The following is a 13,888-nucleotide window of genomic DNA, read 5'->3' as shown; positions in this document are numbered from 1 at the left end:
TGAGAAGTGATTTAGCAAATAACTACTTGAAAGTAAATCAGTCTCACAACAGTGGGATGCACTTAAAAAGGAGATTTGAGGATAAATATGTTCCCACAAAGAAAAAAAAGTGGAAAATCTGACAATGTGCATGAAGGATAAGAAAGGACAAACAAGGGAAACTTATGTCAGACACTGGGAGCATAATGCAATGGAAACCACAGAAGAATATAAATAGCGTAAGAGCAAAATTACAAGAAAGAGGATTAAGATATATTAGCAAGTAAAATTTAAAAACAAAATCCAGAGGCGTTTTATGAGTACGTAAGGAGAAAGAGGATAACTAAGGAAAGAGAAAGGTCTGAAGGTCTGTTATGGACCATAACGTTAACCATTGCATGGAGGTTGAGGATACATGTAAGCTTCTTCAGTAAACATTTCGCAACCATCTTCTCAAGAGTAGGGGTAATCCCAATGTTGTAGTAACGTGAATAAATTGTAAGGCCTGAATGAAATATATCCAGGCTATAAAAAGAAGCAAGAGAGACAATTGCAAAAGCTCTGACTTCAGTTTTTCAAACCTCTCTGGCTACAGTAGTGCCAGACAGTTGGAGGCCAGATAATGGTGTGCCATTGTTTAAGAGGGAAGCAAGGGACAAATTAAGTAATCACAAGTCAATTGGTTTAACTTTGGTGGTGGACTAGTTGTTGGAATTCATTATAAGTGACAGTAATAACCTTTGTTTAGAATGTCATGGAATAATCAGGGAGTCATGATAAAGAACTTTACAGTTGAAACTTTAGCTAGTTCTGGAGCCCAGTAGAATGACAGTAGAATCAAGAGATTATTCTCATCAGGAAAGTTAAAACTTATAGATTTCCTTATGGAAGTTTTTAAAATTATAAGAAGCTTGAGAGTTTAGACACAGTAAAGATGTTTCCATTCATTTATAAAGGGTCTAGTTCTAATTTCATGATTGTACTCCCTTATGGATACCCCACCAAAGGAAGTAATTTATCTAGTTTAATAATTCTCTATTATTTTGTTCACCTCAATTAGATTACCTCTCTCTTCTAACATTTCCTTTCTTATTGGCGAGCAGCTTCTGGTCACTCATTCAGCTTGTGGCTTTCAGCTAGCTTCCACTTCCCATTTGTTTAATACAGACAGCTGGCAAGTGTCATGGAAATGAGGTTTAGGTGATAAAATAACATGGACCTGTGACTAAGCTTTGCTGGAAGGTAAATACCACTGCACTTTTTTTGTTTCAAATGGATTTCGCCAGTGAAAGAAAAGACAGAACTAGTTAGGAAAATGAACTGTGAGGATGCTAAGAATCTGCAAAGAAATACGAGCAGGATTAAGTGAATGGGCAAAGAGACAGGGTAATGTGGGAAAAGTGAGGCTATGCACTTTTGGAGGCAGAATTGAAAAGTAGATTTTTTTTAAATGATGAAGAACCAAAAATGCTGATGCACCGAAGAATTTTGGCATACTTGTTCATCAGTTGCAGTAAGTAAACATGCAGCTGATGCAAGCAATTAGGAAGGCTGAGAGTGTGTTGGCCATTATTGCAAAGGGATTGGAGTAAAAGTTATGGAAGTCTTGTTGTGATTGTACACGACTTTAGTCAGACCACGTTAAGAGTATTGTATATGGTATTGATCTCTGTTCCTGAAGACAGATGTACTTGCCTTCCAGTCATAGATTTGCTCAATTCATTCCTGGAACACTAGGGTTCTCCTACAAAAAGTGATGGAGAAGATGGACCAAAATTCGAGTTTCAAAGATTGAAGAACTAATCTCATTCAAACATATGAGGGATGTAGCTAAAATGGATGGTCACTGTCTTTTTCCCAGGTTAGGGGAGTCTAAAACTAGAGGGCATAGATTTAAGGTGAGAAGGGAAAGATTTAAAAGGGAACTCGGGGGCAAATTTTTCATTCAGAGGATGATTGGTATATGGAATGAGCTGCCAGAGGAAGCTCTGGAAACGGATACAATTACAGGGTTTAAAAGACTTTGGGACAGGTACATGGATAGAAAAGGCCTAGAGGGATAATGCAGGCATATGGGGCTAACTCAGACAGACATATTGGTCAGCATGGGCAAGTTGGGCCAAAGAGCCTGTTTCCATGCTGTATGACTCTATGACAATCAAGATTCTCTGAGTGTTTGACAGGATAGATGCTGGAAAGTAGTTCAGTTGACCTGGAGTGTTTAAAACCAGGGACACCATCACAGGATAAAGGATGGCCACTTAAGGCTAAGCTGAGAAATTTCTTTATACACAGGATTGTAAATCTTTGAAATTCTCTACTTCAGAGCTATAAATGATCAATCATTGAATATATTCAAGGCTTAGGTTCATATATGTTCTTAGACACTGTGTAAATCAGAGGATATGGTGACTGGACAGGAAGCAAGAGGCACAGGATCAGCCATACTCTTATTGAATGGCAGAAGAGGATCATGGAGTCATCAGTTCTTCAGTTTCTTATGTTCTTAGACTACTTATTTGACAACACGTTAGAGTACAATATTCTAATTACTGAGGAAATATTTTAGTTTTGCAGTAGTTTAGCAATGTTCTTCGAGCAAGGGTTGTTGAATATAAACAAAAGCTTGAATGAATTCTAATTGAATCTCATGACATACAGTAGGATGAAGGTAGATTTGTATTTGGCCATTAAAACAATTGCCTAGGTGGAGTACCTAGGAGAAAAATCAGACAAGGCATGTCATCCTTTTAGCCCAATTTTCCTCCATGCACTCTGCCCAAATGATACTAACACCTAAGCAAGGAAAGGAATGTCTAGCCCAACAAGAATGTATAAGTTACACCATTTCCAATACAACGGTGAAGCTCCAGCGGTGGAGCTTCAACTGTATGTAATCTACATTGATGTTTTAAATGAAGGGACCCCAGTATGTTGCTCTTGTTTCAAAGATAGGTGGGTTATGTGAGGGGATAAAGAACCTGCCAAGGGATTATACATAGTTTGAATGAGTGGGAAAGAAATTGGCAAATAGATAATTTAAGATATGGATTTATAAAGGGAAGGTTATGTCTGACTAACATCATTGTATAATCTGAGGAGGTAACATGAAGGTTCAATAAGAAGATAATATCCTGATATCCATAAATGATCTACATGGATTTTATTAAGATGTTTGACAAGATCCCTGATGCATATTAACCAGAAAAATAAAAGCCCATGAAATCCAAGGGAAAGTAGCAAATTCGATCCGGTATTGGCTCAGTGTCAGGGAACAAAGAATAATGGGTGTTTCAGTGACTGGAGTACTGTTTCCAGTGGGGTTCTGTGGGACTTATTTTTAAGATTTTCGCAGTATACTTCAAATAATGAAGCCACAATTAAGAAGTTTGCAGATAATGCTTATGGTAATAATGTGCCTTTTCTACACAGTTGTGTATTTCTTTCTGTTTTTGCAAATGCTTACATAGATATTTATTTAAATTTCAGTAAATATTTTACAATTAAAATAAGCTTTGGTTTTGAACCATTGCTGGAAGGTGTAGATGATTAAACATACCAATGCAGTTCTCCCAGTGATGCTTGTTCAATCTGTAAAGAGTCCTATAATGGTTCTTAGCATAGAGCAAACAGACTTTCTACAAACTCAGCTGCTTGATCTGTTTGCTGGTTGAATTAGTTGGTAAAATGGATAGGCATGAGTGCTGCAAAGATAGAGGAGATTCTGTGGCTTTCGGATAAAGCAATAGTATTTTGGCCATAGACTGTACAAAATGATTCAGTATTGCTGCAGATAACCATGGTTATGGTAATAAGTATCCTGACCATATAGTCATACAAAATGATCATAGCTACCTACATTCAAAGACATAGTTTTAATATGTGTGTGTGTTCATGCCCAGGAAAATTGAATGATTTGGGGGTTTTTTTCTGTCAATACCAGAAGTTAAGAGTGAAGCACATAAAGGTTCATGGGTACATTTTGATCCTTAATCATTTCCTATCTTTCTGCCATCCACTTTTCCATACATACCTCCAACCTGCTATTTCATCATCTGCCTCTAAAGAAAATTTGGTTCCTACTAGCTGCCGACTGCCTCTTTTGGCCTACTATTGTCACCACCTCCCATTCTCTGTATTACTGGTAATGCTCCATTTTCATGCCAAAGTTTTGTAGAGTTGAGTGCCTGTGACCAATAAAGGTCATGACATCCTGAGAGTTGGTCCCCATCACCAAATCTGCTGCATTACTGGCATCATCTGGGAAGGTAACAGAATTTCCTGATTCTCCTTGATAAACATCCCTCCTCGAACCCCATTTTTTTCTCCCTTCATCCTTGCCTTCAAAACCAAGCTCAAGACGGTCATGATTTTTTTGATTTCAAGATTGATCCTATTACTTAAACATGAGTATCCACACTATTTATGAAGCTTATGATGGCTCTGATACTTAAATACTTTGTCTTCCCTTGTCCCTGATCAATGTCCATTTCCTTTTCCCATTCCAGATCTGATGCCAATTCACCTTGTAGGACCTCTGCCATGGTGGCTGGTGTCAGCTATGTATTTCATGACTTTACAGCAACCGACGTCAAATTTTCATAGCTGTTCACTCAGGCGACACCTGTTCATTTTACCTCTCTGCAGCTGATCAAATCTAAATTCGATGCCTATCCTATACTACAATTATTCCTGTTTCTGCAATCTGAGTATTTTGGCCTTACTCTTAGCAGCACTGAAATTCTATTTTTGTTTTTAACTCCACATAACCTCTCCAACAAATTCTCACACGCATCCAGAGAATAATGGTACAAAAACTCCCATACAAACAAAACTCTGCTATCAAATCTTGTCCCAGACTAACCACTTTACATCTCTCAGCCTTCATCTTTCTGACCTCTGTTCCACTTGCATCAGAGAAGTGAATTCCATAGTATGCTCCTTGTGCATAACGAATGTCCAATGTGCCGCCTCACCATTTGTGTTCCCGGGACAGATAATTCTATATTTCAGCACTGCTCCCAAATTTAAACTGATCACATTGACACTTCAGTGTTACGCTGTCGAAAAGTGCCTTCGTTCAAATGTGACCTTGAATTAAGGCAGTTTCTAGCTGTTTCTCATATATTTTACGACATAGAAGGAGCCCATTCGGCTCATAAGGTCCATGCTAGCTCTCAGAGTGTTACCATTCTCCCACTTATTTCCCTATAGCCTATTCTCCCTCATGTGCCCCATCTCCCACGATTCTCCTGACACTCACCTACATTATGGGCATTCACAGTAGCAAATTAACCTACCTGCACATGTTTGGATGAGGGAGGAACCCTACTACCCAGGGAAACCCATGTGGTCACAGGGAGAGTGTGCAAACTCCACACAAGGCTTGGAGGTTGCACATTCTCTCCTGTGCTCTGGCTTCTTTCCACTTCCACTTCTCCGGCCTGTTGCTTTCCAGGCACTCTCATAAATTTTTGCATGCAAATGCCAAGCAGGATTAGAACTGGAATTGGTTTTGGTATCTCCATGGTCAATTAGCTAGGTGGAACTAATACTATCCAACCTCACACATAGAATGGACATTTATGTGGCATGCAAGCTTACTGACTGTGAAACCATGTGTATAACTTCATCATCTGCAACTGCAGGGAAATGAGCAGTGAAGCTGGGAGATTGGGAAAAGGAACACTGGTTAAACATTTATAGTTACCCACACAAAATATTGCAGATCACTAAAATTCAAACAAGGAATGAACATTTTCAATTTCAAGTCATCACTTGAAAAGGCCATAATCAGACATTTTTTTTGGAGTGAAATGTTTATAAATGTTGAGCCATGTAGAGATGTTAGAATTCCATTTTGAGGATAACCTGCATCCTGTATTTAGTCCAGCAGTATCCAAGTTGTTTTCTTTTCAAGTGACATGGACCTTAAGGCCACAGTCCAAGCTGAGATCCAAATTTACATTAATATACAGCTATCTTGTGTTGCTAATGTTAAAAGATCTTGGGTGTTTTAAGCTCGAGTTTATCCACCATTGATAGCTCTTTATCAACTGGTAGGCCTTGATATTTGTTTAGGTAGTTGTCACTTTTGAGAACTACTTAAATAAAATAGCAATCTAAATTTCTATACCAAATTTCCAGAACTTTAGGGGTCACATGACCCAAGGTTTGCACATCAATGTGATAAGGTATCTAAGTTTACAGGTAGTATAACTTCTACCTTATTCCAGCATATGTTGATGTAATGTTATTGGACCTTTAAGTGTAATAAAGAAATGTAATTCAATATAAAGTGAGACTAATTTAATCCAGTAACATTACTATAGCTACTTTTATCTTATCAGGGTGTCATCACTCATCTCTGACATGTACTATTTAACCCACAGTAAAGGACATTCTACCATAAAGTATGCGCGGTTAAAATTTTCTTGGGAAAATTTTTTTTTTTAGGTGGGAGGTGTTATGGACTCAGTGAAAGTCCCTTTAAGATAGAGAGTGTGTGTGTATGTGTGTGTGGGGCGTGCTTACGTCAATAGAAGATAAAGGACGTTATGACGTTGTTGAAGAAGTAAGAAGAAGAAGAAGGAGAGAGAGAGAAGGGAGAGAGACACCAGCCTGCTTGTTTTCTCTATCGATGGATGAGAAACAATAACTGTGTTTGCCACTGAAATCCATGTATGGAAGTTGGAAGTAATCCGGTGGAGTTCACTTTGTTGCTGACCTGTAGAAGGAAACAGGTATTTGTGTGTGGACGACCACGGTTCGGATGCTTTTCGGGGTGAGGAAGTCACTACCGAGTAAACACTGGAGTGTCGTTTGGGTTCCATCGTGGAACATTTGGATTTCGTATGTACTCTCTCTATGTTTTTCTACATCTACATCTTATCTTCAGACAATGGTGGTTGTTGAAGAAGCCCTTGCTCATGTTTCACCTTATGGCTTGCGGAACTGAACTTTAAGAACTATTCTGGAACTGGGAGTTTTGGACTTTGTCACACACACACACGAAGAGTTTAGTTTTGGGGTTAACGTTCGAGGTTTAACATTCTTGAATTCTAACATACTAACATTTTTTTTAACTTTTATTTTACGTATTATCATAAGTAGTGATTAATAAAATAGTTTTTAACACTGAATCATGCTCAGTGTGTTTCTTTTGTTGCTGGTTTGTGACAATACACACAACACAGAACTAGGGCTCAACTTTTAGAGGACCTCAGAAATGAAGATCAGAGACCTGGAAGATAACGTCTCTTTCTACTGGCTATTTTGGACAGTAGTAGTTGGAGAGGAGCCCTTAGTCCCATTTGGGTGCTGTTCACCTGGTAAAACATCAGCAAATGCCTTAAATTACTGTAGAGTGATGTACATTGTGCACCAAAGAGCACCATTTGTAAACCTTAATGCTCACATCCCTGTTTGTACTAACTGATAATGCTCCCTGAAGTTAGATCCATAGGAAACCACCGCTTTGGCACAGAGCATTATCGTTACAAAATCTCCATTTTGTGGTTGAGCAAAAACTTATAACACGGCAACAAAAGGCATGGTATCAGAAAAACTGCAGTTGACTATAATGCAGTATTGACATATCAACATAATGTTAGAATGAAGGGCTGGAAATTGTTCAGATATTAAGCTGGATATTAGCAGGGTGTGTCAAATGGGAGAAAGGTAGAACTTTCAGACAGAAAACTCAAATCTTTCTTTCTCATCATTCAGCATATTTCTTTTTCCTTGAAAGATTCACTGCCTGGAAGTCAGTCTGATTAAAATGCTCAGATTCCAAATGTGCCAGACAGGTCCTAACCACAACCCTGGGGGCTGATACGTTCAAACTGGCTGCCAGATTTACAAAATGGCTCAATCCTGCTCCATGGGAGAGGAATAGTCCCATACCTGACATCCAGAGATCTGCTCTCTAACCCCAGAAATTCTTGCATGGGAGGACGATGGGGAGAACTCAAAGACTGGAGAAAGCATCCTTGCTCCTCCAGAACCATTGCAGTGTCGTGAAGGCGCTTACATCCGCACCCCCCACCTCCCGACCCCGCACCCACCACCACCAAACACAATAAACTCTCTTGCCTCCATTTGACTAATGGTCTACTGTCTTGGCTAATCTAAGTCAGGGAAACTGCCAGCCTCATTAGAATATATTAATTACCAACACACACCAGGAGAGGTTTAGTTGCCCAACCCTGCCCTGCCTCCCTTTAAACTAGAAATAGGCAATTTGAGGACCCTTTTCAAGACCTTTAAAAAGTTATTATCAGTATTGACCCCAACCCAGCCGTTTTTAGCTGTTTGCATTTTAGATCAATGAACTTAGAGTGGGACATATTTTTGCATAAAAGATATCAAGGGTATTGTGCAAGTTAACCTTCAAACTGGAGGGAATAATGAGCTTTGCTTCTGAGAAATGTGCTAGAAGAATATTATTTTTTTTAGTATAGCAACTGTTGCAATGTGAATACAACATCACATGAAAATTAATGAAAAATAAAAACAGTTAATCTGATTTTGTTTTATACCATTTGTCGTCATTGAAGAAAATGTGTTGTTTAAGGTGTGCAGAAAACTGTCTGGCTTTCTTGACATTATGACATTTTTAAATAAACTTGAAAAAGAAGAAAGAACAGCCTGTGGCATGTCAGGCTGGATCATAAAACACAATCTTAAAATGAACTTTGAACCTATGACCCTTATAGCTAATGCATGTTGCATAATACACACACATATATATATATATATATATATATATATATATATATATATATATAATATATATATATATAATTGAATAAATAACATACTGTTGGTTCTTAAAAGGCAGGAAATAATTAATTTTATTATTGTGAGGTAGAAACATTTGCCAATTTAAACAAGATAAAACTATGTAACTCTCAAGCAGTTGTAAGGGTACAAGAATATAAATAGAGACTATGGTTCTTTGAAGTCAGTTTATATTTAAATTTAAAACAAATTTAAAGCCACATTTTGAAAGTTTCCTTCACTCTTGTTTTCCTCAGATTTTAATAAGACCAGTGTTATTAACATGAGACCTATTTATTCAGCCTGATTCATTAGTGTCATAATTATTTCAGAACACTGGAATACTTTGCATTTTGTGAAAAATGTCAGTACTCAGTGGCAACTGCTTGCATCCCTCAATCTGTCACAATGAAATCCAGCAATGTAGCTTGGGAATATGAAGGAATATGAAATAATTGCACCTCAATGTGAAATGACCTCTTAGCCTTGAAATCCATGAGAGATTACATGGGTTGTTGGAGGAAGTTCTGACACTCTTTCTAGCACAGCTATGAGAAAAATGTGATTGGAACCCAGTGTTCCTTATGTAATGTTATTTGTAAAAGAACCCAGAAGGAATGGGGAATTTAACACATTAGTGTAGAATGTTGTTTCATTGACTGAAGCTTAGGAGAATAGAGTAGACACCCTTGGCAATGAGAACAGGGATCGTTTCTTTAAAATGTAAACATTATATCAACAGCTGTTCTTCCAAAAGTTAAATCTTCAGGAATTTTTTGGCAGACTGGTGGGGAGTGTTGCATTTGGGAACAAAGTATGATGATCTCATGATTGTTGACCAGAGCTAAAACAAATGAATATACAAATTGTATGCTGAGAGCAGTTTCAGTATTAGAAATGTTCTGAAAATCCTGGAAAATAAGTAATTCATTTTTTGTTTTATGTTGCATTGGCCTTGATCTTTTCTATTAGCTATTTATATTCATAAAGTCATTACATTACATCATTAATTGTGCATTGGTCAGTTTTGTGGCTGACTTGTCGAAACTATTCAACAACAAGCTGTTATGTTACTGGTTCTAGAGAGAGTTTTTTAGAGCAGCCTCTTTGCACAAGTTTTACTAGTAAATCAATATAGATATGAAGTAATGTACAAACTTTCAACTTCAATCTAACACTTTTAGGCAAACTGCAAATGAACATGTAGGTCAACGCATTTCTGTAAAATGCAATAGTGTGTACATTTAGATGAGTAGCTAACATTGCAATGGCTACCACAGTTTGCCAATAGTATTGTAGACTGGCACATAGTACGTGGTGTAAACAAAGATTTAATGTATACATATTCTGTGTCACAGAGATGACCAATACTTCCACACAGGTTTTGTTTTAAAGTGCATACAAATTGGTCTCACTTACAGTGGCTGATGCCTGAAAGATTGAAGTGCACTACAATAAAATCAGACTTATTTTTAAAGAAATGATTCTGATACAAAAACTGAAAAGTAAACATTAAAAATTTACATTAAGGTTGCCAACAGTTTTATTAAGATTTATGTTTTGAGAATTTAGTAAGCTATAGTGTATTATTGAATTGAGGAGAAACAAATTGTGGAACAGAAAATTTAGCTTGAGCATTTTAACAGACAGATAATTACTAGTTTATCTGTTCTGAGAATAGTAAAGATCTTAGAAACAAAATGTAGAGATGAGTCTGTATCCTGGACCAGTGTCTGTGCTGCACAGTACATCTTTGTTTTCTAATGACCACCAGGCAAGCTTCTCTACTGTGCAAACACTGTCGCTTTCAGCCTATGAATTTCTAATGCTAGTTCCTCTTCTTCCCGCAGGTTGGAACGCCTGGTAGACGTCCTGAGAAAGAAGGTTGGGACAGGGAACGTCAGGACGGTGACCTGATTGAGTTAGTTGTCACATCTGGTGACCAGGCTGTTCTATTTCATCACTGTACAGATAAAAAGGCCTGGACTTAGCAAAGAGTTGTTGTAATTAGCACATTGAAATAGCATTCCAAAAAATTATCAAAATCTGTATTTTTTTAAATCTGGGAACTTGGAAGTATTCTATATTAATGAGGCTTGTAGAAATGCAAAAGAGCTTTCAGATTTGCCAATTTTAACAGGAATTTTTAGAATGTATGTCTATAAATGCATCACAATTTCATGCATATTTAATTAAATGTTATTCAGAATTATTAAGTTCTTAGTGGAAGTGCTGCCGTAAATCCAGTATAAAGCCATAATGTTGTTCACTTCATTAATAGCTGGAACGGGACAATTGCCAAGATATATATTTTTACACATTTGAACTAAAATTAGGATATTGCAGATTGAATAGATTTTTTTGTTCTTTGATGTTTATCTTTATTTTAACATGATGTACATCAATCAGTACCCGTGTATTTTCTTCTAATATTTAAACTTTTTAGTAGTTTAGTTATGGTGTAACAGTAGCTTATTCAGAGCTGTAATGTCAATTCTTTGTCCTAGTCTTCACGATTTTAATTTGTTCAGAACTTACATCTAATCCGCTGTAGTACTGAAATAAAGAACAGTGTAAATTTGCTAATATTGAGTAAATTTTGACTTTTGGGGTGTATTGGGTTGAATTGTGAGTTTTGCATCAGGAGTTGGTCTTTTGACTGTATTTTAAACGCTCTCTCGTTTAACTTAAACCAAGGAATAACTTCACTCGTGGTATCATTGATGATGCATGCATTTCGAAGTGATTTAAAAACCGACAGAAAAGCAAAGAATGGAATGGTGACCTTTCTGATGGATAGTGAAATCGCAATTCGTAGTTGAAGCTATTGTAGCGAGTCCCAAATCTATTAACATTCATTTGGTAACGATCTGCCAATAACTATTAATGTAAGAAATTTCTATTCCGAAAGTGTTTTAATATTTTTAAATGTAATGAACAGATTGTTTTAACGCCCAAAATCAAAGTAAAATTAACGTGTTAGCAAATTCAAATTTATGCGGTACATTTAAATCTGTACCATCTATGAATTGGGTTGCTCTGCATGTGCTCTAATTATGTGAAGGCACGGAGTTTTTAAATTATCAGCAGCACCAACCGTAATGCTAATAAACGATTACAAAGAAAGAAAAAGGGAGAATTATCAAATGTGGAATGTTTAAGTGCGAATCTGCAATTTACTTAATATGATCCGTGCAGGTTCGTTGTTATGATTCTATATGGAAAAAGATAAGAGCGGTTCCAGGAAAAAATGTGAAATGATCTTATATATGGGAGGTTATTAACTCAACTGGAGTTTGGGAGGGGACGATTCATTTTTCCATGAAGTTGGCCATTATTGTGAGGTTTTATCGTGGAGTTTACAGTGCATTCACGGTATTCATTTTGATGTAAATGTTCTTAAGGAATATGTTTTCAAGTGGCACAGATCGTTATTTGCCTTAAGTAGCTCCATAAGCCCTCTCGAATATACGGTTCACCACGAACGTATGTTTTAATATTACATTCGGTGATTTTTTTAATAATAGTGTATTGAAAAAGAAAATCAAGTTAACGGGAAGGGACATTGCCTGAAAGTCGAAAGCCCAGCTTCTTGCCAACTCCAAGACTAAAGTTGTCTGGATTCAACTGGAAATTATATTACATTTTACTGTATGTTAATAATAAGACGAAATAATGTATTTTCAATGCAGTTATCAATTTGGACATAAGCTATTTATAAATGCTATTTAAATATTCACCACCAAAGATATTTAGAATCTCGATGACTCTGCCATGTTTTCCCTGCTCGGGTTGTTTTTATCTTTTGGTAAACAGTGATACAAACAGAAGTGCCGATATATCTACCCCTAATCCAAATGATCTCGGCGTATTTCAGAGAGAGGATGAGCACGGGAAATATTGCGGAGAAGTAAAACGGTGCGAATAGAAGGGTCCAAAAGGTAGATGATTCTCTGAAGGAATGGAGAGGAGCAGTTGTTATAAGGCTATTGAAAAGTAGAAACAAACCATTAAATGTTTTTTTTTTGCCTGGATTATGCGAGGTAAAATTAGATATTGCCGGTGGGGTGGATTCAGGAACAATGACATTATCAAAGCATTGAATAACGTGTGGAGAAGACGTGGATATTGACACCGTGGGGATCACGTATAATTGCAAATATGGAATAATAAGGTATTAAACTTCCGCGGGTAAAATATGTATCCTACGCAGAAATGCCATAACTAGACTTCAGTCACCTCGCTCATTATACAGAGCAAATTGTGACTTGCATCAAGTGTAGCTTAAAGACTCAGTTCGAAAAGTTATTGAAAAGATGGCACGTCATCGCTTTTAATAACAATGTTAAGAGGAATTTCTAAAGAGGTGATCCGAAATATCACAAATTGATAGGTCTTGTCTGACATTTCCCATCTGAGATTTTAATGATATTCTCGTCACTTCAACGTCTTTAGTAGATACTTTGTACTTTCGGAGATACTTTGAATGAAAGTCGTTTCCCATCTAAATGCACGTGTACCCAATAATCTCTTGTTTGATTGTCAACACCTCAAACCCTCCTAAGGGGCTGGACCGCACCTTTGATGTGTCTAGACGGCCACGCAATCCATTCTTCAGCTGGCCAAACAAATAATTTCCAAATCCAGACCTGCCTGAAGATCTTGGAGTTTGTTTAAATGTAGTTTTGTTAAATTAGCTCATTTTCTGGTTATTATTGGGAAGTTCTGTATCCAAGAACTGCGATAAATCCTAATTATTGAGAATATCTCAGAATTTATTTTGGTATAACTACCTCCTGACTGCATTTGTGGAAACCATGACTGTATTTTATCGCTTGTACATATATCAGCTGAACAGATAATGCACATGTGGCTCGTTTTAGAGCGTATAATATCGCACCCTGTTGAATGGAATCCTAAAATCAATTCCTTCTCTCGAATATAATTTAAGTTCCACTCGACGCAAAGTTACATAGAAATTCTGTTTTTGCAAAAGTATTTATGAAGAAATCAAAATTGCAGACATTGACAATCCGTGGAAAGTGAAAAACTTTTTCTCATTCAGAATTTGCCTTCCGATGTTTTACATTGCTGCTACAGTCATCTGAGATGATCCATTTCCCTCTTT

The 13,888-nt window shown here is 37.0% G+C and overlaps 1 protein-coding gene across 4 annotated transcripts in view; it reads left to right on the top strand.

Moving 5' to 3' along the window:
• The window catches only part of mipol1 (mirror-image polydactyly 1), a 225,614-nt gene extending 214,271 nt beyond the window's left edge, over positions 1-11,343 (top strand). For 3 of the 4 annotated variants that reach the window (XM_052031773.1, XM_052032565.1, XM_052031007.1), the window contains one exon: positions 10,611-11,336. In XM_052031773.1, the coding sequence (XP_051887733.1) occupies positions 10,611-10,677 (67 nt within the window). In that variant the 3' untranslated portion in view covers positions 10,678-11,336. Of the gene's footprint in view, positions 1-10,610 lie in introns of all 4 variants that reach the window. The other variant, XM_052033337.1, reaches the window with a different exon arrangement.
• Positions 11,344-13,888: the final 2,545 nt, after the last annotated feature.

This window comes from Pristis pectinata, chromosome 1 (assembly GCF_009764475.1).
Source record: "Pristis pectinata isolate sPriPec2 chromosome 1, sPriPec2.1.pri, whole genome shotgun sequence".
Taxonomy (NCBI): Eukaryota; Metazoa; Chordata; class Chondrichthyes; order Rhinopristiformes; family Pristidae; genus Pristis; species Pristis pectinata.
This window is presented reverse-complemented; position numbering and strand designations above follow the sequence as displayed.